General features: G+C 41.0%; 3 protein-coding genes across 4 annotated transcripts in view; all 3 read right to left on the bottom strand.

The window, feature by feature from the left end:
• Positions 1-2316: 2316 nt before the first annotated feature.
• LOC141571337 (prorelaxin-like) lies at positions 2317-4510 on the bottom strand. Its single transcript, XM_074331580.1, has 2 exons — positions 3810-4510; positions 2317-2835 (listed from the first exon to the last, which is right to left on the bottom strand). Exons 1-2 carry the CDS (start codon positions 4027-4029, stop codon positions 2501-2503), a joined length of 555 nt encoding a protein of 184 aa, XP_074187681.1. The 5' UTR covers positions 4030-4510; the 3' UTR covers positions 2317-2500.
• A 7918-nt stretch (positions 4511-12428) lies between these two features.
• On the bottom strand, positions 12429-14337 carry LOC141571118 (prorelaxin-like). Its single transcript, XM_074330462.1, has 2 exons — positions 13933-14337; positions 12429-12950 (listed from the first exon to the last, which is right to left on the bottom strand). The coding sequence occupies exons 1-2, from the start codon at positions 14150-14152 to the stop codon at positions 12616-12618; spliced, it is 555 nt and encodes a 184-aa protein (XP_074186563.1). The 5' UTR covers positions 14153-14337; the 3' UTR covers positions 12429-12615.
• Positions 14338-18657: 4320 nt separating this feature from the next.
• The window catches only part of PLGRKT (plasminogen receptor with a C-terminal lysine), a 40705-nt gene continuing 36305 nt past the window's right edge, over positions 18658-23057 (bottom strand). For both annotated transcript variants that reach the window (XM_019727168.2, XM_074330463.1), the window contains 3 exons: positions 22122-22252; positions 21444-21553; positions 18658-19055 (listed from right to left, as the gene is read on the bottom strand). In XM_019727168.2, the coding sequence (XP_019582727.1) occupies positions 18934-19055; positions 21444-21553; positions 22122-22252 (363 nt within the window). In that variant the 3' untranslated portion in view covers positions 18658-18933. The remainder of the gene's footprint in view (positions 19056-21443; positions 21554-22121; positions 22253-23057) is intronic.

Raw genomic sequence — 23057 nt, 5'->3', positions numbered from 1 at the left:
TCAGATTTACTTATGTGTGTCATGAATATAAGAACATATGCCATAGATTAAAGGAAGATAATAGTACCTTCTGATAAAACTATTAAATGGATTAAATGTCATAATACATTAAATGAAATAATACATGAGATAATAAATGTGAAGATACAGGGCCTGACATGTAATTCTCAAAAAGTTTTAGCTATTACAATTATTGCCATCTATATTTTGTTGGAATGTGAGAATTAAGTGAGAGAATAGGTACAATGCTCTTTAATATAAATGTTGTATTTCTTTATGTATCAGATATCAGACTACTATATGGCAAGAGTTTGAGAAACTGAATTTGAAATTATTTTTCATTTTTTAAATTTATATTTTATACAGGATAGTATTCAGTCAACAGAGTCATGGTATGATTCTAAAAGAAGAGATTTCCCATTAATTCAGCGGGGAAAAATGTCTTTGGTATTACCCTATATAAATGAAATAAGTGAAAAAATAAATAAAAATAAAAATAAATGAAATAAGTGAAATATATTTAAGAACAAGAAGCTTAGACTTCTTATTCTAATTAGTTGAAAACATAATGGAGTAAAAGCACTACTCGTTAAATGTTGAAAAGAACTGTGGAGGATTTAAAGAAAATAATTGATAGAAGGGAAACTGGTATGGGCTGCACTGGTCTTAGAAAGCTTCATCTAGGAGACAGGACTTAACTGGACTTTATGCACAGAGAGGAAGAAGAGAAGTTTGATATTTCAGGAAGATGAGAAGATAGCGGATGGCAGGCATAAAGGTATGGGAGACATGAGCAGGGCATAATCTAGGGAAAGAACCCAATAGTTTTATTGGGGATTAGTAGAAAATCAAGTACGGCTAGAGAATAAAAGGGCCTATAATTCAGACGGTCCTTTAGGAATAAGAAAGGCAGGGGTCATAGCTCACACAGGTAGGGACCAGAGGTGTTACATTTGGGGGCACGTTTCCATCTAAACTAGAGGAAAGCGTAGGCCAGGAGTAGTGGTATGTACTGGAAGATGGAAGTAACTGAGTCACCGGTGGTGATAAAAGACCTCAATGTCCCACTTAAAAAAAGGCCATGTCGTCAGAGGTAGCGAATGCTGATTCTGGACCAGGGGTGCCGCCTCCAGGGCTTTTGTGGAGGAGCAGATGAGGGACGTGGCCAGAGCAAGGTCTGGGGAGATGTCTTCTGCGTCTAGGGAAGCCTGTTTGTTCTGTCTGGGCTGCAAGTTTCCTGGTCAGCGCCCTTGTTGTCCCGGGTTGGACATTTCAGACAGCACCCTTCCTGGCTTTATGAGATGGCTAATGGCCTCTGAGGTTGTGCATCCGAAGTTTTACAAGTTGGTGTTGGTGAAGACTTAAAAAACTTTAGAGCCCTGGTTATTATTAATCATGTATAGGACTTGAAATATGGCAGTTGCTGTCTTAATCCCTTTATATATTCTATTTATAGGCTTAGATGGAGATTTACTTGTTATTTAAGTGCAGTTCTCTATAAATGCTGTCTCAAATTTTATGTGTACGGAATATCGAAGGAACTGCTAAATACTAAGATGAGAACTTTGTTACTTTACTACTCTAACAAGTTTTCATATTAATTCATTTACTTTGTTACCGAAATGGTATGTAAATTCTACAATAGTGAACAAAAAGTGCATTCTTTGCTAAAGCAGGTTTTCTGTAATATATGACACAGACATGTTTATCCCCTTTATGTATCTATTTATTTTCTCCTTAAAAAAACGTGGTTTGCTTTTTACTGTCTTCGGTGATAGAATTAAGAGAAGAACCCTAGTTTGAAAAACAGCTGTGTTCGTATGGGCCCCACTGAATTAAATTGATTTAGTGTCCAGTGGAATTGTTTGTAATTAATATCTCAATACAACAGAAAAACTTGTAAAATCTATTAGAAAACTCCATGATTTGAGACTCTTTGTGTATCTGATATGAGTTAATATCGATGAAAACATTTTGGTCCTTTTTATATAGCCAGCGTTAAGCATTGCGTAAGTTGAATTATTTTTAATTTTTCTTTTGCTATTAAAATAATTTCTTTAATATTATGTAGTGAAAGAACATGTGGATAGTAGGTCTCGAGGAAAAAGTGGGGGACAGATCATAACGTATCAATTACAAATTTCAAAAATAGACTAATCCATTCTCACTAAAGCAAGAAATAGAGTTGAGAGTTTTACTATCTATTTAGAAACCATTTTTAAGTTGACCTATTGTGTGTAAAGTGTTAAAGATTTTGTTATTTTAAGTTAATAGTAATAAAAAGGCAATACAATTATGCCATTAATAAAAACATACTTTTTAGCATAAAAGTATTTATTAGCAGTAACTACAATAATGCCAGGAATAATTTCTTACACACCAAATTCAAAACCCAAACACTAATCGTGATATTTTATATTCCAATCATCAGTGGGGTGACAGAGGCATCAGTGAATGTGAACACAGGTGATTATTAGACGAAATACACATTCGCTTCATCTCAGCAGTATCGAGCCAACTCTTTTCTGTAGCAGCCGTAGTTACAACACCTATCGACTATTACAGTACCGGCGCTTCTCTTTTGTAGGTAGTGTTGAGCTGAGCCTAGGTTCTTTAATTCCAAATGACTGCTGTCTTCTGCTTCACTTTGTCGAGTAAGAATATTGTCCTTAAATTCTTCAGAGTTAAGATTTCCATCCTGTAATGCAGCTTGGCGCTCTTTCAGCGATGGCTGCCTCTCAGACAGTGCTGTCTTCCTCTCTTCTGACGAAGCAGGAGCGGATTCCAACACATTTAAGGTTTTTGTATCCTGGGCGTCGGTCAATGCCATGATATCTAAGTGTAATCAATGGGGTGGGGGGAGAGAAAGCACACGTCGATGAACATCGGGAAAACTATAAAATTTTGCATTGACGTAAGGAAAGCATTGCCTCAATAGAATACACATCAAAACAATCGGCCAGTATCCTGATATCTAAACAACTTGGTTGATTATAATTGGGCAGCTTAAAGTCCTACAGCATTTGCTTATTCCAGCGGGACCCTCGGTCATCTCTCCTTGTGTCCACTATGCAAGTTCCACGCGTTCCCGAGAAGGGGGCCTATACCTCTGAAACTTTTCATTGCTACTTACACTTAGCTTCCAATTTACCTTTATAAATGCCTTATAGCTAACAAGGTGTTTGCTTTTTCTTTTTAAATATATTCTAGATTTGAGCTGCGTTAGAGCATCAGTGGGGTTTTCTGTTCTTTGCAGCTGTGTTTGTCTGAAGGGCAAACGTCCCTTGCCTCCTGGCCCCTTGACGCTCAGACATGCTTGAGAAGCAGCTCACACCTCACTGTTTGACCCTGCCATCTCAGTCAAGATGCCCTGTCCAGTTGGCCCCGCCACCAGCATTCGCGCTGCCCGGCCCCCATACCTTGACTCTGGGTCCGGCGCCCTGCTTCCTGCCTCTTGCGGGGCTTTGGGCAGCCTCCCCTCCCCTGTGGCTTCCCCCTCCCCGCTCTTAGCCCCCCACCCCACCCCGCTGTCACCCTGGCTGCAGGAAGTAAAGGGCAGCCAGTGAGACCGTTTGCTGTTCCCGCTGCTTTCCCTCTCTCTGGTGAGATCTCCGGTGACACACTTACTAGAACAGCAACTTCGGAGGGAAAAGCCCAAGCTTTTTGGCACCGGTACCCTGAGTCAGGTTGAGCGCAGACAGTCAGTGAGGTCTAGAGCCCGGCAGTGCGGGCCGCGGCTCGGATTGGTCGGCAGCTCGATGGCAACCACCAATGGGAAACGTGGAAGGGCCAGGGGCGGGAGCGCTCACCTGCAAGCGGTCCAGACCTCAGCCGAGGCTCCTTGGGGCTCAGAGCCATCCTGTCCCAGTTGAGGTTGCCGCAGAGCCGGATCCAGTAGAGGGCTAATTCGGAGCCGCACAACTTGATAAACTCATTCTTCTTCTGGTTCCTCTGGCCTTGGATCTCTGCGGGAAGTTGGCTCAGGAGCAGGCAGACTCCTAGCAGGTAGGACACGAACAGGCGCGCCATCTTGGACCTAATCTCCGCTCTTCTGGGCGTTTCAGCCTTTTTCTGGACCCTGCGGCTGCTGTGGATCACCAGCCTCTGCCTCTGCGCCAATGCTGGACTTCAGGCTGCTTCCCCTTGGCTCCACCACGCTTTTATAACCCTCGGACTAGCACTTAGACCTAGAGTCATGTGGTCCAAACTCCACCCCTTTCCCCACCCCCCTCCTTGCAATCCACCGCTCCCATCCCTCACCCCCAGCTCTGGCTTGTGCTTCGTACCTTTCCTCCATTTGCCCGTCTTTCTTTTCTTGGACCTTTTGTAGTTCTATGTTTTCCTTTTGTTTTTCTCGTCCTCAAGCGCTTGTGTATACCCATGTAAAGTTCGTCAATATTTGAAGTCTTTCCTTTATTATAAAGTTAAACGTGGCCAATAGCCTGAATTATATCAACAAAAATAAAACAGAAATCATTTATATCCTCACAATCCAGATCCTTCCAGCGTGAACATTTACTACATAGCCTTCTAATCCTAAAAAGATTACAAATGGTTTAATTAGTGGTGTAATTATCTGGTGTATCAGTCCATAAAAATTGAATGAATGAATGAACGAATGAATCAATTGTTGACAAGAGACAGAAAGCTGAGGAATTTTTATCTAAATCCCTCTAAAAACATTAAATTTCTCAATGCATCTCTTAGTCTTTTACAGTATCTTAAGATCACCATGTACTTTTCCACTGACTTTCCTTCACCTCCTCTGGGAGGCAGTTTGACAGTAACAGGCTGCTTGGATAGTTCAGTTTGAGATGTTGTTCTGGAGCTATGGAGAGGCGAGAACACACACACACACACACACACACACACACACACACACACACACACAGAAACAAACCAGCAAAGGATGAAGGCAGTGAAATCCCACAATTCCAGAAGGAAAATATTGGTAGTGCATGTTACAGCACCAAAATCATATCTATTTGTTTTATTATACTCTCTTTGCTGTATTCGGTGAGGTAATTTTTGTTTCAATATAGCAAGCCTTTTAATTTCATTCGTTTAGAAACGTTGCCTGGATAGCAACATAACGAGTAAAAGAGGGTTTTGTCGAGAAAAACAATAGCTGGATATGGAAGAGTCATTAAACATGACCTGGGAATCATGTGTAGCTCCTAAGCCAGTTTCAAAATAAACGTTTCCTCCCAGGAACAGCAAACATGTATCCAAAGATTTGTTTTCAATAGGATACAAATAGCTATGTAGAATAATTTTATGAGTAACATGCAATTGGAATCTTTCTTTTGTCCACATTTCCAACATATACATCCAAGTGTGAAATCTCCCTGTGGTGTACTCTTGAAATACAGAATTACAAAAATGCATCCTTTGTCTGACGGACTCAGAGTCAGTGTAATATGTAAAGATGAGATGACATGTTGCTTTAAAGAACAGTAAAAAAGGATATCAGACCAACTAGTAATTTCCACAATCATCTCTTTTAAAGATTTTAGAAATTAAGGATCTTTTCAAAATTTCAAAAAGAACTTTTAGATTCATTAAATAAGCAGTGGGTTGGTAAGCAAAAAAAAAAAAAAAAAAAAAGTCAAAGCTAGTGAGTTAACAAGAAGCAGGGAATATGTATGTAAGGATGGTAGTAGGCAAAGCTGTTCCATGCCTGACATCCACTTTTGCTCTATCGAGTATGTGCTTTCACAGCGAGCAGGACTGTAGGAAAGCTAGACCAGCCAAACCTGGCACCATCCCCTCATTTCCACTCCGACCCCGATTTGTAGAATGCAGGCTCCTGCCAGTAGGCATAAGTGTTATAGAAAATCATAACCGGTTGAGAAGTATGTTTGACACGATTTCCCTCTCCATTCAGCTGTTTTCCAGGTGAATACTCCCCCCACCCCTCAACTCCACTAAATTAAGTTCTAGAGATATTTATGCTGGAAGTCCAGGAGCACAGAGTACTCTGTCTACCAAAGTACCCTGATTACCAGGGTAGGTCAGGGCGGGTGAGGAGCAAGATAGAATGAAAGAGGATCAAGTGAGGAAAAGTAAGATGGGCATGAATGGAGAGAGTGGGCGTTCCTAAAGGTGCAGGACCTCTAGAGGGGGTCACGCAGAACATTCTGCCAGGTAATGGCTGACTGAAGAAACCACAGTAGTGCTGGAGACATGGAATTACTACGAAAGACATGTTGTGGTCTAAATAAAGTTACGCAACAAATTAGTATAATCAGATTGAGTCGTGTTGAAGGCCAAAGGCAGGGAAGGAAGAGAAGTACTTTCAGACTCTGGCCGTTGGCTTGAGGGCAGTGTCCGGATACAGTTGTACAAGAAAGCCTTCAAGATGGGTCTCCAAATGGTGTCACAAACTTTGCCAACAATTGACAATATTGTCATCAGGTAGGTTTTGGAAGAAGGACACTTTTCTGCAGGAACTCAGCTGGAGGTTCTCTAGTCAAGGGTGGCTAGTCCCTCCCTTAGGTGATATGAGCAAGTTGTAGGTCTTCAACGACAGAGAAGGTGAAGTTTGGCCCTAGCAGAAGGTGAAGTTTAGCCAATAACACAGGGTGGTCATTTTTAACACTTTCTAATTTAATTTTTAAAATTAGTCTACATAGTCTAAGATAATATGCTCATTAAGCAACTTTTCTAGATGGACAGTAAATTTTAAGTGCAAATAAGTTCATTTTTTTCAATAAATTATTTCCTCGTGTTCATAATGTGCAGCTCTGTTCCGCACACGTGCCAGGGCTGCGCTGCTCTGCCGGTCCGGTTACCAGGCAAACACAGGCTTCACAGCCTTTACAGGCACAACTAGAAGACGTGTTGTGTTCTTAAAACAAGCAACCAAACGAAGAAACCTCTTTAAAGCCATGCGCACATACGCATTTCATGTTCTGCAAAAACCATAAAAACCTCCAAAGACTCCTTTTTAAAGACAAAACCAAGCATGTGCCCCAATAGCCAGTACTCAATATGTTTGCAATTACTTATTCCACCCATTGAGCCACTGGTAAGTCATGTGATAGTATAGATTTGGTGCTACGTTCTGTTCAGTGCCTATTTCCATAGCTCTCAGCTGCATTTTGCCTTCACCTCTTCTGGGACACAATACACACTACGTGTGGGCTACTCAGCAGCCTGCCTTCAACAACAGTCTCTGCAGGCAAGATCTTAACTGTATCCATCTTCCTGTAGGAGCACAGCTGGCGTCACATTGATGGCGTCCTCCTCGGAGGAGATTTGTTTGACACACTCACTGAGAACAGGCAAAGGAGCTCACAAAGGGGATGGGTGGGCCATTGCCCCTGACATAGTGCAAGACCCCACCACCTGTCTTAAATTCCTGAAAATTATGTGGTATACTGATGGCTGCTCCGTCCCTGACTCTGTCAAGAAACCGCTATTGACCTTCTTGGGCCAAACAATGTTGATACAAGTCCAACAACTTTAAGACTTGTTGGGTTGTGGAGACCAAATAGTCCGTATTTACACTATTACATAATCTCACTGATGTTGTGACTTAGACACCAGCCCACCTGGAATGGGCCCCCTTCAAAGAAAGCTCTAGAATCTGTCCAATTAGAAATAAAGGCACTTCCGTTAGTGCCCTCTGAGATCCCTTCACTGGAGAGGCTTCAGTCACCTCTTTTCATGCCTATGCACCACCTCAACTGGCCATAAGTTGCCCCACGGACTAGTGATGCAAGAAACGGCCCTCTGAGGCCTTGCATTATACGCCATTAGAACAGCACTTGCTGGCCACGTTCTTAGCCTCTCCTGGAAAGAGAGGCTGTCCTAGAGCCTGCGACCCACCAGACCGAGCTGCCCGTTATGACTTGGGTCATGAAAGCAGCACGCCGCGAGCTCAACATGGCTCCCGAGGCCTCTCTGCTGCAGGATGGAGCCAAACCTGAAGCCAAAGGAGCAGTTCGCCTTCCCTGTCCTCAGACCCGAGCCCTTGGTAGCTCGGGAGTCCCTTGGGTTCAACTGAGTGAACAGAAATGGGAACTCATATGCTTCCCAGGTGAGCTCACCACCGTGTATGTTGCTGCTTTGTGTCCCTTTGTCAGGGTGTCCCTGAGCACGACTGGACCCCACCATCAGCACAGTGGGCCAAAGTTCAGGTAGTTACCTGTGCACTGGATGCCCTGGCCTTTACATGGCTCCATCTGCACATTTTTTTCAAACTCTTAAACTCTTGGGCAATTCTGTACGAGTGCCCCAGGATACTTCTCATGTAGAATCTTTTCTTCCGTGGAATGATTGATCCTTCAGATTAGACAGTGTAGCATAGCTCCCACTCCCAACCTGGGCCCTTACCCCAGCGCAAAGTTGCGGCACATTAGAATCACCTGGGGAGCTTCAGGAATGCCTAATGCCTGCGTTCTATGCCCCAACAGTTAAACCAGTATATCTTGGAATGCAAAGCAGGCATCAGTATCTTTAAAAGTCCCTAGTTGACTACTGTGTGCCAAATAGTTGGAAAACTATCACGTAGCCACTACCCAAAGAATCTGGTAAAACATTTTTGGAATAATTCCAGTGAATATGTTACTTACTGCAATCCTGAAGAAATGAACAAATGAAAAATTTTAAATATACTTGTTTTGACCATGCGTGGGTCATGCAGTCCTTTAAATGTATTGTAAAGAGCTAATCACGTCAGTAATATCAGGACATGCTACTTAATATGGTAAAAAACGTATACTATGGAAAGGGAGGTGTATTTTGTAACTTGTCTAAAGGTCGCAGCCAAAGTGTTTTTAATGAAGTTTGTTGGAGGTACATTGGTGAATAACATTATGTGAGTTTCAAGTGTACCATTCTGTAATACTTTATTTGTATATTGCACTGTGTACTCACCAGCCAAGGTCTAGTCTCCCTCTGTCACTATATATATTTGACCCCCTTTACTCCTTTCATCCTTCCCCCACACTGCTTCCTCCCTGGTAACCACCCTTCTGTCTGTGAGTTTGTTTGATTTGGCCTTGAAACCCTGCTCTCTGCTCACTGGCATTGCCGCAGCAACTCACTGGAGTACTTTTCTCCAATCAGCATGAATACTCTGTCATGAAATCCTCTGTATCCAAATTCTAAATAACAGGATCTGGCCTATAAAGTCAATACCATTAATGTACAATTTAAAAGTAATTTTGTTTCAAAATTCTACAAATGTGTGTTAGTCAGATAACAGATGTCAAAATTCATTTCTTTCACTGTTCCTCTTGCTAGCTTTCTCTGAATAATTTCTTGTGAAATCCGTTTGGAGGGGCAGAGCAGAGGAGGTGTCCATGCTGGCTATTTGAATTTTCCCTTTTCCTGAAACATCCCTATTCTAGTAGGAAATTGATGTCTCCGCTTGAATTGCTGAAGAGAACTTATGAAAGTCAGAAGTTGAACAGAACCCCCTTTGCCTGCCTCATTCAACTTCCAGGCTATTTCCTAAGGTGCAGGGTCAGACAAGGAAGCTGGATGGAAGCTCAGTCCAGTACCCTGGGTTTCTCTGGGCTGTTGAATTCAGCAAGTAACTATCGAGAGGCACACATTGCATTCGACCCCGGGTGTCTTTTTATTATTGCTAGTGTGAAATACGTAGCATTAGTTGGACCCTTTTCAAAATTCTTAGTTCCTGAAGGTGAAGAGAAAAGCATTGCAGAGGCCAAGTTTTCTCTGGAGTATTTTGAGAAGATGTGTAATTGTTGAGTGTCTCAGAGTCCATATTGGGTTGTTAGTGTGTTGTCTCTCTCTGTCTCTCTCTCCCTCTCTCTCCCTCTTTCTCGTTCCATATCCTTGGTGGATAGAGTTGGTTCTCCTTCTACTTAAATCACGTCTTCATCAGCAGAAAATTAATGGTTGTGGGAATGGTGGGAAGATAAGGAAAAACAGTCACCTGTATTCCTCAAAGCCCAACCATACGGCCCTCACATCCTGATAGCTTTTCACAGACCTCCCTTGTTAGGTTTCAGTGTCTATTATTATCATATCTCTGATCCACTGACTTTCACATATATCGAACAGCTGTCTTTTGCAGTTTTTTGAAACCCTCACCGAGCTAGTCTTCCCCAGATTGCCAGTCTTCCCTAGGACTTGACTTCATGTACACACGCCCTGAATTCTGTTCTCCTAACACCAAATGAAACGCCCAAGCCCACTCAAGCTCAGGGTCTGCTCGTCCCCATGTCCTGGTAGAGCAGAAAACATGTACAGAGCGCTGCTGTACACAGAGGAAGACCTCCAAGAGAGCAAGTAAACTGAGGTTAGCAGTCCACCATTCAAGCCCATGACACTTGTGGACTGAGAAGTTGTGAACCCGAAATGTCATCTAAAGCGCAGACTCAGCGACACCACTGAGTATCAGTGTGAGATAGGTTTCCAGTTTCTTTTATCAGTGGTCATGATGAATCTGTGTCGCTCCAGCCACACTTCTTACTGTCATCCAAATAGCCAGAGGAACAAGTTAGCACAATAAATATAACTGGTCCATGAGGGGATCCTGTGGGTGGCTTGGGTACGTGGGGTTTCCTTGTGCTGCAAAAAGGCTGAAGGCCTGGAGTACTGAAATAACGGGTCACCGATGTGCAGCGCTCAGTGGCGGTGCCCTGGGGAGATGAAAGCTTCCGAGGGGGTGACTGTGGTCACCTGAGGAAATAGGACCCTGAGCAGAGAAACAAGCACCCTTGGCAAAGTTCTGCTGATCCCCAGGAGGGAGACACGCCCCTAAATTGAGGGGACCATGCAGGCTAGAGTAGTAGGTGTTAAGGTGGGCGTCACTGAAAACTGGGGGTCCGGCAGCCTAACGCTTTGGTGCTTTTGGATTTCGAGCACAGGTTAATGGGTAGCTCCATTAGAATAATGTGTGATGCTGAATTCCCAACTCAGTCACAGAATGTGTATTTCTATTGATTTGTGAAAAATGAAGAAGTTAGGGATTTTTTTCCAAAGCAGAGACTGCTTGCAAATTTATACCTGTTATACCTAGACACGGTCCTTTAGGAATAAGAAAGGCAGGGGTCATAGCTCACACAGGTAGGGACCAGAGGTGTTACATTTGGGGGCACACTTCCATCTAAACTAGAGGAGAGCGTAGGCCAGGAGTAGTGGTATGTACTGGAAGATGGAAGTAACTGAGTCACCGGTGGTGGCAAAAGACCTCAGTGTCCCACTTAAAAAAAGGCCATGTCGTCAGAGGTAGCGAATGCTGATTCTGGACCAGGGGTGCCGCCTCCAGGGCTTTTGTGGAGGAGCAGATGAGGGACGTGGCCAGAGCAAGGTCTGGGGAGATGTCTTCTGCGTCTAGGGAAGCCTGTTTGTTCTGTCTGGGCTGCAAGTTTCCTGGTCAGCGCCCTTGTTGTCCCGGGTTGGACATTTCAGACAGCACCCTTCCTGGCTTTATGAGATGGCTAATGGCCTCTGAGGTTGTGCATCCGAAGTTTTACAAGTTGGTGTTGGTGAAGACTTAAAAAACTTTAGAGCCCTGGTTATTATTAATCATGTATAGGACTTGAAATATGGCAGTTGCTGTCTTAATCCCTTTATATATTCTATTTATAGGCTTAGATGGAGATTTACTTGTTATTTAAGTGCAGTTCTCTATAAATGCTGTCTCAAATTTTATGTGTACGGGATATCGAAGGAAATGCAAATTACTGAGATGAGAACTTTGTTACTTTACTACTCTAACAAGTTTTCATATTAATTCAGTTACTTTGTTACCGAAATGGTATGTAAATTCTACAATAGTGAACAAAAAGTGCATTCTTTGCTAAAGCAGGTTTTCTGTAATATATGACACAGACATGTTTATCTTCTTTATGTATCTATTTATTTTCTCCTTAAAAAAACGTGGTTTGCTTTTTACTGTCTTCGGTGATAGAATTAAGAGAAGAACCCTAGTTTGAAAAACAGCTGCGTTCATATGGGCCCCACTGAATTAAATTGATTTAGTGTCCAATGGAATTGTTTGTAATTAACAGCTCAATACAACAGAAAAAATTTCAAAATCTATTAGAAAACTCCATGATTTGAGACTCTTTGTGTATCTGATATGAGTTAATATCGATGAAAACATTTTGGTCCTTTTTATATAGCCAGCGTTAAGCATTGCGTAAGTTGAATTATTTTTAATTTTTCTTTTGCTATTAAAATAATTTCTTTAATATTATGTAGTGAAAGAACATGTGGATAGTAGGTCTCGAGGAAAAAGTGGGGGACAGATCATAACGTATCAATTACAAATTTCAAAAATAGACTAATCCATTCTCACTAAAGCAAGAAATAGAGTTGAGAGTTTTACTATCTATTTAGAAACCATTTTTAAGTTGACCTATTGTGTGTAAAGTGTTAAAGATTTTGTTATTTTAAGTTAATAGTAATAAAAAGGCAATACAATTATGCCATTAATAAAAACATACTTTTTAGCATAAAAGTATTTATTAGCAGTAACTACAATAATGCCAGGAATAATTTCTTACACACCAAATTCAAAACCCAAACACTAATCGTGATATTTTATATTCCAATCATCAGTGGGGTGACAGAGGCATCAGTGAATGTGAACACAGGTGATTATTAGATGAAATACACATTCGCTTCATCTCAGCAGTATCGAGCCAACTCTTTTCTGTAGCAGCCGTAGTTACAACACCTATCGACTATTACAGTACCGGCGCTTCTCTTTTGTAGGTAATGTTGAGCTGAGCCTAGGTTCTTTAATTCCAAATGACTGCTGTCTTCTGCTTCACTTTGTCGAGTAAGAATATTGTCCTTAAATTCTTCAGAGTTAAGATTTCCATCCTGTAATGCAGCTTGGAGCTCTCTCAGCGATGGCTGCCTCTCAGACAGTGCTGTCTTCCTCTCTTCTGACGCAGCAGGAGCGGATTCCAACACATTTAAGGTTTTTGTATCCTGGGCGTCGGTCAATGCCATGATATCTAAGTGTAATCAGTGGGGTGGGGGGAGAGAAAGCACACGTCGATGAACATCGGGAAAGCTATAAAATTTTGCATAGACATAAGGAAAGCATTGCCTCAATAGAATACACATCAAAACAATAGGCCAGTATCCTGATATCTAAACAACTTGGTTGATTATAATTGGGCAGCTTAAAGTCCTACAGCATTTGCTTATTCCAGCGGGACCCTCGGTCATCTCTCCTTGTGTCCACTATGCAAGTTCCACGCGTTCCCGAGAAGGGGGCCTATACCTCTGAAACTTTTCATTGCTACTTACACTTAGCTTCCAATTTACCTTTATAAATGCCTTATAGCTAACAAGGTGTTTGCTTTTTCTTTTTAAATATATTCTAGATTTGAGCTGCGTTAGAGCATCAGTCGGGTTTTCTGTTCTTTGCAGCTGTGTTTGTCTGAAGGGCAAACGTCCCTTGCCTCCTGGCCCCTTGACGCTCAGACATGCTTGAGAAGCAGCTCACACCTCACTGTTTGACCCTGCCATCTCAGTCAAGATGCCCTGTCCAGTTGGCCCCGCCACCAGCATTCGCGCTGCCCGGCCCCCATACCTTGACTCTGGGTCCGGCGCCCTGCTTCCTGCCTCTTGCGGGGCTTTGGGCAGCCTCCCCTCCCCTGTGGCTTCCCCCTCCCCCCCTCCCCGCTCTTAGCCCCCCACCCCACCCCGCTGTCACCCTGGCTGCAGGAAGTAAAGGGCAGCCAGTGAGACCGTTTGCTGTTCCCGCTGCTTTCCCTCTCTCTGGTGAGATCTCCGGTGACACACTTACTAGAACAGCAACTTCGGAGGGAAAAGCCCAAGCTTTTTGGCACCGGTACCCTGAGTCAGGTTGAGCGCAGACAGTCAGTGAGGTCTAGAGCCCGGCAGTGCGGGCCGCGGCTCGGATTGGTCGGCAGCTCGATGGCAACCACCAATGGGAAACGTGGAAGGGCCAGGGGCGGGAGCGCTCACCTGCAAGCGGTCCAGACCTCAGCCGAGGCTCCTTGGGGCTCAGAGCCATCCTGTCCCAGTTGAGGTTGCCGCAGAGCCGGATCCAGTAGAGGGCTAATTCGGAGCCGCACAACTTGATAAACTCATTCTTCTTCTGGTTCCTCTGGCCTTGGATCTCTGCGGGAAGTTGGCTCAGGAGCAGGCAGACTCCTAGCAGGTAGGACACGAACAGGCGCGCCATCTTGGACCTAATCTCCGCTCTTCTGGGCGTTTCAGCCTTTTTCTGGACCCTGCGGCTGCTGTGGATCACCAGCCTCTGCCTCTGCGCCAATGCTGGACTTCAGGCTGCTTCCCCTTGGCTCCACCACGCTTTTATAACCCTCGGACTAGCACTTAGACCTAGAGTCATGTGGTCCAAACTCCACCCCTTTCCCCACCCCCCTCCTTGCAATCCACCGCTCCCATCCCTCACCCCCAGCTCTGGCTTGTGCTTCGTACCTTTCCTCCATTTGCCCGTCTTTCTTTTCTTGGACCTTTTGTAGTTCTATGTTTTCCTTTTGTTTTTCTTGTCCTCAAGCGCTTCTGTATACCCATTTAGTTAGTCAATATTTGAAGTCTTTATTATAAAGTTAAACGTGGCCAATAGCCTGAATTATATCAACAAATATAAAAAAGAAATCATTTATATCCTCACAATCCAGATCTTTCCAGCGTGAACATTAACTGCATAGCCTTCTAATCCTAAAAATACTACAAATGCTTTAATTAGTGGTTGAATTATCTGGTGTATCAATCCATAAAAGTTTAATGAATGAATGTATGAACGAATGAATGAATTGTTGACAAGAGAGGGAAAGCTGACGAATTTTTAATCCAAATCCCTGTAAAAACATTAAATTTCTCAATGCATCACTTAGGCTTTTACTGTATCTTAAGATCACCATGTACTTTTTCCTTTGACTTTCCTTCACCTCCTCTGGCAGGTGGTTTGATAGTAAAAGGCTGCTTGAATAGTTTACTTTGAGATTTTATTCTATATCTATAGAGAGGAAAGAATACACACACACTCAGACACACACACACACACACACACACACACACACACACACACAGAAAGAAACCATAAAGAAATTGAAGAAAGTTGTGAAATCCTGCAATTCCAGAAGGAAAATACTGGTAGCACATGTTACAGCACCAAAATCATACGTATTTGTTTTATTGTATTCTCTTTGCTGTATTTGGTGAGGTAATATTTTTTCAATATTGCAAGGCTTTCAATTTTATTTGCTTGGAAACATTCCCTGGATAACGTATTAATTAAAAGAGGGTTTGGTGGAGAAAAACAATAGCTGGATGTGGAACACTCATCAAACATGACCTGGGAATCACGTGTAGGTTTAAACCAGTTTCAAAATAAATGTTTCTTCCCAGGTACAGCAAACATGTATCCAAAGATTTTTTTAATGTTATACAAATTGCTATGTTTAAAAGTTTTATATGTAACATGCAATTGGAATCTTTCTTTTGTGCACATTTCAAACTTAAACATTGAATTGTGAAATCTCCCTTTGGTATATTTGATATACAGAATTACAAAAATTACGTAGTTTTTCTAATGGACTCAGAGTCAATATAATATATAAATACTTGATTATCTATTGCTTCAAAAAAAGTACAGTAAGAAAATCACACCATCCAGTAATTTTCCCAGTCTTCTCTTTTACAGATTTAAAATATTAAGGTTGTTTTCAAAATTTCAAAAAGAACTTCTAGATTAATAAAATAAGCAGTGGGTTTGGTAAGAAAAAAAAAAAAGAAAACTAGTAAGTCAACAAGAAGCAGGGAATATATATCTAAGGATGATAGCATGCAAAACTATTACACTCATATAGTATTTTGCTATACCGAATACATGCTATCATAGCAAGCAGGACTGTAGGAAAGCTAGATCAGCCAAACGAAGAGAAAAAATAATCTGAGATTATCAGTCCATATAATTCAACCCTGTGACACTTGTGGACTGAGAAATTGTGAAGCAGAAATGTCATCTAAACCTCAGACTCAGCGACACCACTGAGTATCAGTGGGATACAGATGTCCAGTTTCATCAGTGGTCATAATGAATTTGTGTCACTCCAGCCACACTTCTTACTGTCATCCAAATAGCCAGAGGAACAAGTTAGCACAGCAAAATTGACTGGTCTATGAGGGGCTCTGTGGGTGGCTTGGGTCCCTGAAGGGTTCAGCTCCCCCAACCATGCCAGTCACTGAACCCTGGTAGCCATTTTTGTGGTATTTACTGTGATAGGCATTTGAGTGAGTTCCATCCCTTCATGAAAACTACTCTTCTTGGCTCTCTTATTTTCTAGGCATTTCCCAGTCCTCCTCCTTTACCCCCAGCCAGTCTGGGCTTCCTGGTACACTTGCAGCCCAAGTACTGCTCCAATCTTCATAAATTCCATGACTGACCCAAAGTTACCAGTAGAAAAATCAACAGAGATGCTAAATAGTTATCCCCGAATATTAAAAACTACTCTCTGCAAATTGGACAGTTGGTAGTATGCAGGGTACTTCTGAAATCTCCATGAGACCAAACCTAAGAGCATTTCCAACCCTCTTGCAGAACAGTCTCCAAGGCCAAGAGATACCTGAGTTACAGTCCTCATTTAATAATAATTTCCCAGCAAGAGTTTGTTCCTTTCCCAGAAGAGTAGAGCAAAAAAAAAACAACAAAAAAAAAACAACACTAAGTTCTGACTAGCATCTCTAGAATATCACATTTGAACATGCATATATTAAAATTGTTGAAGTCTGTAAAATACAGTATCAAGTACATATTGCTCATATTCTGATTACATTGGTTATAGGTTATTTTTGCCATCTGAGTCTGCTCCCTCCCCATCCTCTTCTAACCTACGCCCTTCTAACCCCACCCTAAGACATTTTCTAAGGCTATGAAATTGAGCATATATGAGAGATTTTAAAAATTATTTTTGATTTTGACTTTGTGACTTTCCTTTCAGAGTCAGGCAGCATGTTGCATTGGAAAGAATCCTTCCAGGGATACCAAACACCAAGGTTTTAGTACAAACTACCATTACCAGATGTGGAACTTTAGGTAAATCACTAAGGGCCTCCATTTTCTCAACTGTAAAATAGGGGACCCATTTCTAAGGGTCTTCCTTTCCTCTAACATCTTGACAATGGTTTTAGTATTTGTCACTAAAACTGTTTGGAGTAGATTTGGTGCACTGCTGTAATCTTTTACAAAGTGTCGTTAAGTATCATACCATAAATGATCCTTCAGCCTTACCCCCAAACACAAACTAAGTTACGTGGAACACCATATAAAGTTGATTGATTTGTAATCTTAGTCCCTCTACGATGGAGTGCAGACTCCTTGGTGTTGCACCCAAGGGCCTTCACTAGTTGAGCCTTCAGGCTCATTTTTAACAAGTCCCCCAGGTAAGGAATCCCTTGCCACAGGCAAATCTAATAACCAGCAGCAAATCCCTGGGCTTGGCACTCAGGGTTTTGCCTTTAATCAGTCTCCTTCTGCAGTCCAGGATGTACTTCCTCTTCACCTTGTCTTCATGGAGAACTTCAATGCATCCTTTAAGAACTGGCCCAAGTCTCTTCAACCAAAATTGTATCAAAGCCATAGGTTCATATGTCGTCAGCTGCTTCAAGGTACCAGCTATTGTATCCATGCTTACTTCTCCCCTTCAGATTTCATCTTCTGTTCTCTTGGACGTCTTTCTTATTCTTTGGGAAGTCTCAGAGCCTCTCCTTTGGCTCTTCCCTTCACCTAGAGATCCCTTTCTTGTCCCCATACCTAGCTACACTTCATAGGACCGACTCATTCGTCACTGTTCTCAGCTCACACGTCACCTCTGCAGAGAAGGAGTCCTTTCTATCCCGGGTCTAAAGTAGTCCCCCCCACCAACATTCTTCAAATCATTCTCTTATCCTGTTTCATTTCTGCTGAAGCGTTTGTCACTATCAGAAATGATTTTGTTTATTTCCTTGTTTCTTTGTTCCGCTCCCCAGTTTACCCCTCACTAGAACTTATTCCTCTGCCTGGGGTGCAGCGACCTTGCCTACACATTCACTCATGGAGCTCCAGTGCTTACAACAGCGCCAGACGTTAGTGACAATCAATAAATATCTTCCGAATTAGTGTATTATGTGTGTTGTTTGCAACTATAAGAATTGGTATAAATCAGATGACCTCATGAGTATAGCTTTCCTGGTGAGCGGAAATGAAAAGATGGGTATCCTAATCAAATTCCCGTCCTTCCCACTTTTCTAGCAACTCTGCTCTGAGTCGGTATTTGAATGCTTTTGCCTTTGGTCTTTCATATCTGTCTTTGCATGTCAAGAATGCTTGATGGCCTAACTTTTTCAAGGCCTTTTAGAGCACAGACACTGGAGCCAAACAGTCTAGGTTCAAGTCCCATTTCTGTCTGTATATGACCTTGGGCAAGTAATTCATCCTCTCTGTGTCTCCGTTTCCCCATCCGTAAAATGATGCCTCATGAGATTGTTGGGACGACTACAAGGACATATACATTCAGAACAGTGCCTGGCCTGAGTAAGCACCGTGTGCATGCTGCTCGCTAACATTCGTTGTTTCTGTCGTTTGGAGGCAGGACACAATTGACAAATCCAAATACAAGGAGTATCTGTGATAGACTAATGTGATGGGGAAAGCATGTGAGACAGAGAAATGAGAGCAGCAGGACATTTGCTTTCAGGAATTTGAAACAATGTAGTTTATTAATTTTACACTTAGATATTTGTAATATACATACATAGAAATCTGAAAGTTATTTAGAGTACCTCCATTTTTTGTGGAGTGTTATAAATTTTATTTTAAAATAGCTTAACAAAACAGATCTTGCATTTTAACATTTTAAAATACAGTCCATGATATCAAAATCTTGAGCATTAAAAAAGTTATAAAAACCATGATTCAAGTCAACAATTCTGTGTTTTGAGATTCAGTGGGTAAACATGATTTCATTTGTCTATGAAGAATTTACTTTGTTCCCTTCTGGATTTTTCAAGGCTTTCAAAAGTAATCATTCCTTTTGGTAGCTGCAACTTACTCTTTTCTGTTTCCAGTATGTTCTCAGCTTCACCTTAAATAAAGTACAGACACATGCAAGGTGACAAAGGGGTACCAGCATTTTGTGAGAAGGCCCACTTGCTGTGCGCCAGTGACAAGCTGTAACACTGTGTGGAGGGGTATCCCCAAGTTTCACAGTTAAATATTTCACCCATTGTCCTCAGGAGAAGTGGCCTCCCAAAGGAAACACAGTGATGCATTCTGAAGACTCAGAGAGAGATAAATCAGATGGCAGGGATTTTATTTGACAGAAGACAGCATTTAAAAATGTAGAAGAGAAAGCTTACCAAGTAATATTTTTTTTCCCTGAAGGAAAGTCAGGATAAGTATTAGTTGTGTTTGGAGGGGTTTGAGGTAGAGAAACTACCTATAGTCTGCTTCCCATTGCCCCTTAACATATCATAAGTGACATGAGAGAAAATAAGGTTTACTAAAAATTCTAAATTTTCAGGAAAGCTAATCTTTGACCTGAAACTACTTATAAATACCTGAAATAATATTAGATGTTCTTTAGTCTGTGTGTGTGTGTGTGTGTATATATATATATATATATATATATATATACACACACACAATTTCATAAACAATTCTTCCTTCAGATAACAGCTAGTACTTTCTTTGCCAACTTTTATTGTTGAAGAAGAATTAGAAAAATTAATAAAAAATGATAATACGCATTGGCATTTCATAAACTTTAGAAATGAAGGCAAATAAATGTTTTCTTAAGTTCTCCTCATTTAGCACACAATGTATACTCGAAATTCAACAGGGCAGACTACAGTTTTCAAATTGTAACAGCATTTCAACCATCTGCAAATGCTTTTTTCCTCAATCTTAAACCGTAAGTAAAGATCATTATAACTTGTATATAATTAGGCCGGCCACCGATGACAGACTAGATGTCCCCATGTGAGAGTATCACACATATGGCAAATCTCAGTACGTATTTACAGAATGGCTGATGATAAATTCAGTCCAACAGGGATTGTATATCTTGGGGTTATCACTAGTTAACAGGGCTAAATGTTATAACCTGAACTTTCTTTCTTTTTTCTATTATTTTCTTTTTAATTAAAGTTTATTGGGGTGACAATTGTTAGTAAAGTTACATAGATTTCAGGTGTACAGTTCTGTATTACATCATCTATAAATCCTATTGTGTGTTCACCTGAACTTTCTAATGTGGTTAAGTTTTCTGGTGGATTCCAAAGTTGTATTTTTTTTTTATAAGAAATTCCCACAACATGCCTTGAAGGTTTAAATATTCTGTAGACTCTGATGGACCTGTAATAAAATTACTTCCAAAACCTACAGTCAAAATGTTCCTAGAAAAAAATTCACTCTCCATTAGTAATATGTTCAAATGAATGCTGTGTAATAAGAGTTGACAAATCTTAATACTGCATATCAATTTTTATGAGGCATTGAGAATTCTAATGTCCATATAAACAATGAGACATAGTTGAGAACGATGGGAAGAACTCTGCTGTTTCAGACAACAGTTTTTAAACATTGGGAGAATATTTCCTCAATTTTTTATGCTGTTCACAATGTAATAGCTATGGACACAACACACTTTTAAGCATAACCTACATTATTAACATCTCCTTCGTCACTTTCTTAAGTCTAGACCATAGGTTGACAAACTTTTTTAAAGGGCTAGACAGTAACTATTTTAGGCTTGTGACATATTCATCTCTATTGCAGTGACTCAGCTCTGTCATGATAATGGGAAAGCTGCCACAGACAATTCAGAAATGAATGGGCATGGCTGTGTTCCAGTAAAACTGTATTTTCAAAAAGACTTGGCCACTCCTCAGGCCATAGTTTTCCAACCCCTGGTCTAGACAAGCAACAACAAAAAATAAATCAAGTCTTGATTTGGCATTTGCAGTTTTCCATGGTACACATACTCCCACCACAATTAACTTCAAGGTCCCAGTGGGATGTCACTGAAGTCAGAGTTGTAGCTGTCTTTTATTGTGTCTGTATATGTATCTGCATTTCTATCATACAGATCCAATAGATATCCACAGCTTAAGAGTATAGGTAATAGTAAAATAATTAGGAACCAATGCGTTCTGAGTGTTTTACCATTGTTTTAAACATAATGTTTATTTGTTTGCAATTTATTTCACTGTAAGTTTATATAATTTAACTTTTAATAATTATTGTATTTAACAACCAGCTTATAAAATTTCTGAAAATTTGACAGTTGGTTCTCGTGAGCTGGTATGAGCTGGCTCCATCATACCACAGTGTGTGAGGGGGCAGAAGTGTTGGTCCTGGGGAGCTCAGGCTGAGGGTCATATCGGAATCTTCATATGTCAAGGGATTATAAGGAGAGGATACTTTAACCAGATGAATCAGAAACAGAGCCTCTGGTTTATCAAAGACTTACCTTTCATTCTTTGTAGAAGGGTCCCATAGCCCAGGTCATACTGGTAGGTAAGGACAAAGCTTAAGGGAACGAGAGGGAAGAGGAAGGCTGGTCTCTTCCTTTTTATTGCTCTGGTTCAAGAACAAAGAAGAACGAGTATCAAGAAATGTAAATACGTATCTCTATACTCAATGAAAAAATATGTTTTCCTGTTTTTTGAAAGAATGGCCTTCATTTCAAAAGTTACTTAATCATTTGAATCTTCTTTGAAAATAAGATTTTCTTACCCATAACCCCTCACCAGATTCTGCAGTTCTTAAGGACAGGATCTTGCTCATTTTTATTTGATGTCGAGGCTCAGATTACTCATTGTATGAATGGTTAAATATTGATATCTATCCTTTACGGACTGTGGAGGTAAACGTGTAAATTCCTTCTATCTCGGGGTCAAGTCAGTCCTCTCTCTCTAACTTATGAAATGGAGAAAAGGACAGAAGAAATCTAAGAAACTAAAGGCAGAAGTAACTATTACTACCATGTTTCTACAGAGTTACCTCCGAGGACTAAGCTATAATGGGGTACTTTGTTTACATATACACTATTTGGACCGAGTCCTATCTTGGCCAACTTAATAATACAGTAGCAAAGGCAAAAGAAGTAAATTATTTAAGAAAATTTTAAAGTAAACAACAAACATACCCAGCTGTTAAAGAGATGGCTGCAATGCCAAAAAATGTTCCAAAATATTTGAGGAATTCCCGAGACCAAGCAATCTGCATGGCCATTTGTCTTTCTCTCATTTCATTCTGCATCATTAGCTGCCTTTCTAGCTGAGGACAAAAGACAAAATGTGGTTTAGTCATCTTTTGAATCTGAGCACAGAGTTAATAACCTGCTTTTCCAGTGGATTTTCATTCTTCAGTTGCTTTGATTCATTTTTTTAAACAAAATTCTCAATAGACTTTTGAAAAAGTCCCTCTGGACAGCTATCCCCAACTGTCATTTTGGCAGTGAAATCTTCCTGGAATATGTACAGAATAGATATGATACTCTTTTTCTGTGTCCTGAGGTATTGAACACATGTGGTCTGGAGCTTTTATCCACGCCTCAAATATATGTTCACTTTAATACATCAAGGGTGAGGAAAGATCTATGTGTCTTTAAATGCAGATGCTTCCTATTGGCCTTTATTACAACGTTCACTGAGATCATTTTGCCTTCCAAATCCATCCAACTCCAAATTGAAGTTGATTTGGAGTATCAGGTCCATATCGCTCCACGATGTTAGGGGAGTATTATTTTGAGACATCAATAGAGACTTTTCTTTGCCACCATTTTCTTGTTGCTTCAAGTCCTTCACCACTTTAGTCAGTGCCTTCCACAGCTTTGGAGTAGAAAGCAGATACAGCCCAGAACACAGGACACTGGACTTCTGAATGTATTTTTGAAACCCCAAGTATTATTTTGAGAGAGTTAGATATGTGAGAGAGAAAAGTTGTTTTTAATTCTAAAATCCTGGCATGATGTATTATTAACAAAGCATAGAGGATAGCAAGCATAGAATTTATGATGTAAACCATAGGGTGGGGAGGAATGAGTAATAATATGACTCAGTTTCCCCTCCATTTCTTTTTT

The sequence above is a fragment of the Rhinolophus sinicus genome, linkage group LG04 (genome assembly GCF_036562045.2).
Source record: "Rhinolophus sinicus isolate RSC01 linkage group LG04, ASM3656204v1, whole genome shotgun sequence".
Taxonomy (NCBI): domain Eukaryota; kingdom Metazoa; phylum Chordata; class Mammalia; order Chiroptera; family Rhinolophidae; genus Rhinolophus; species Rhinolophus sinicus.
Note: the sequence above shows the minus strand (reverse complement) of the source record. Positions and strands in the feature narration are given on the sequence as shown.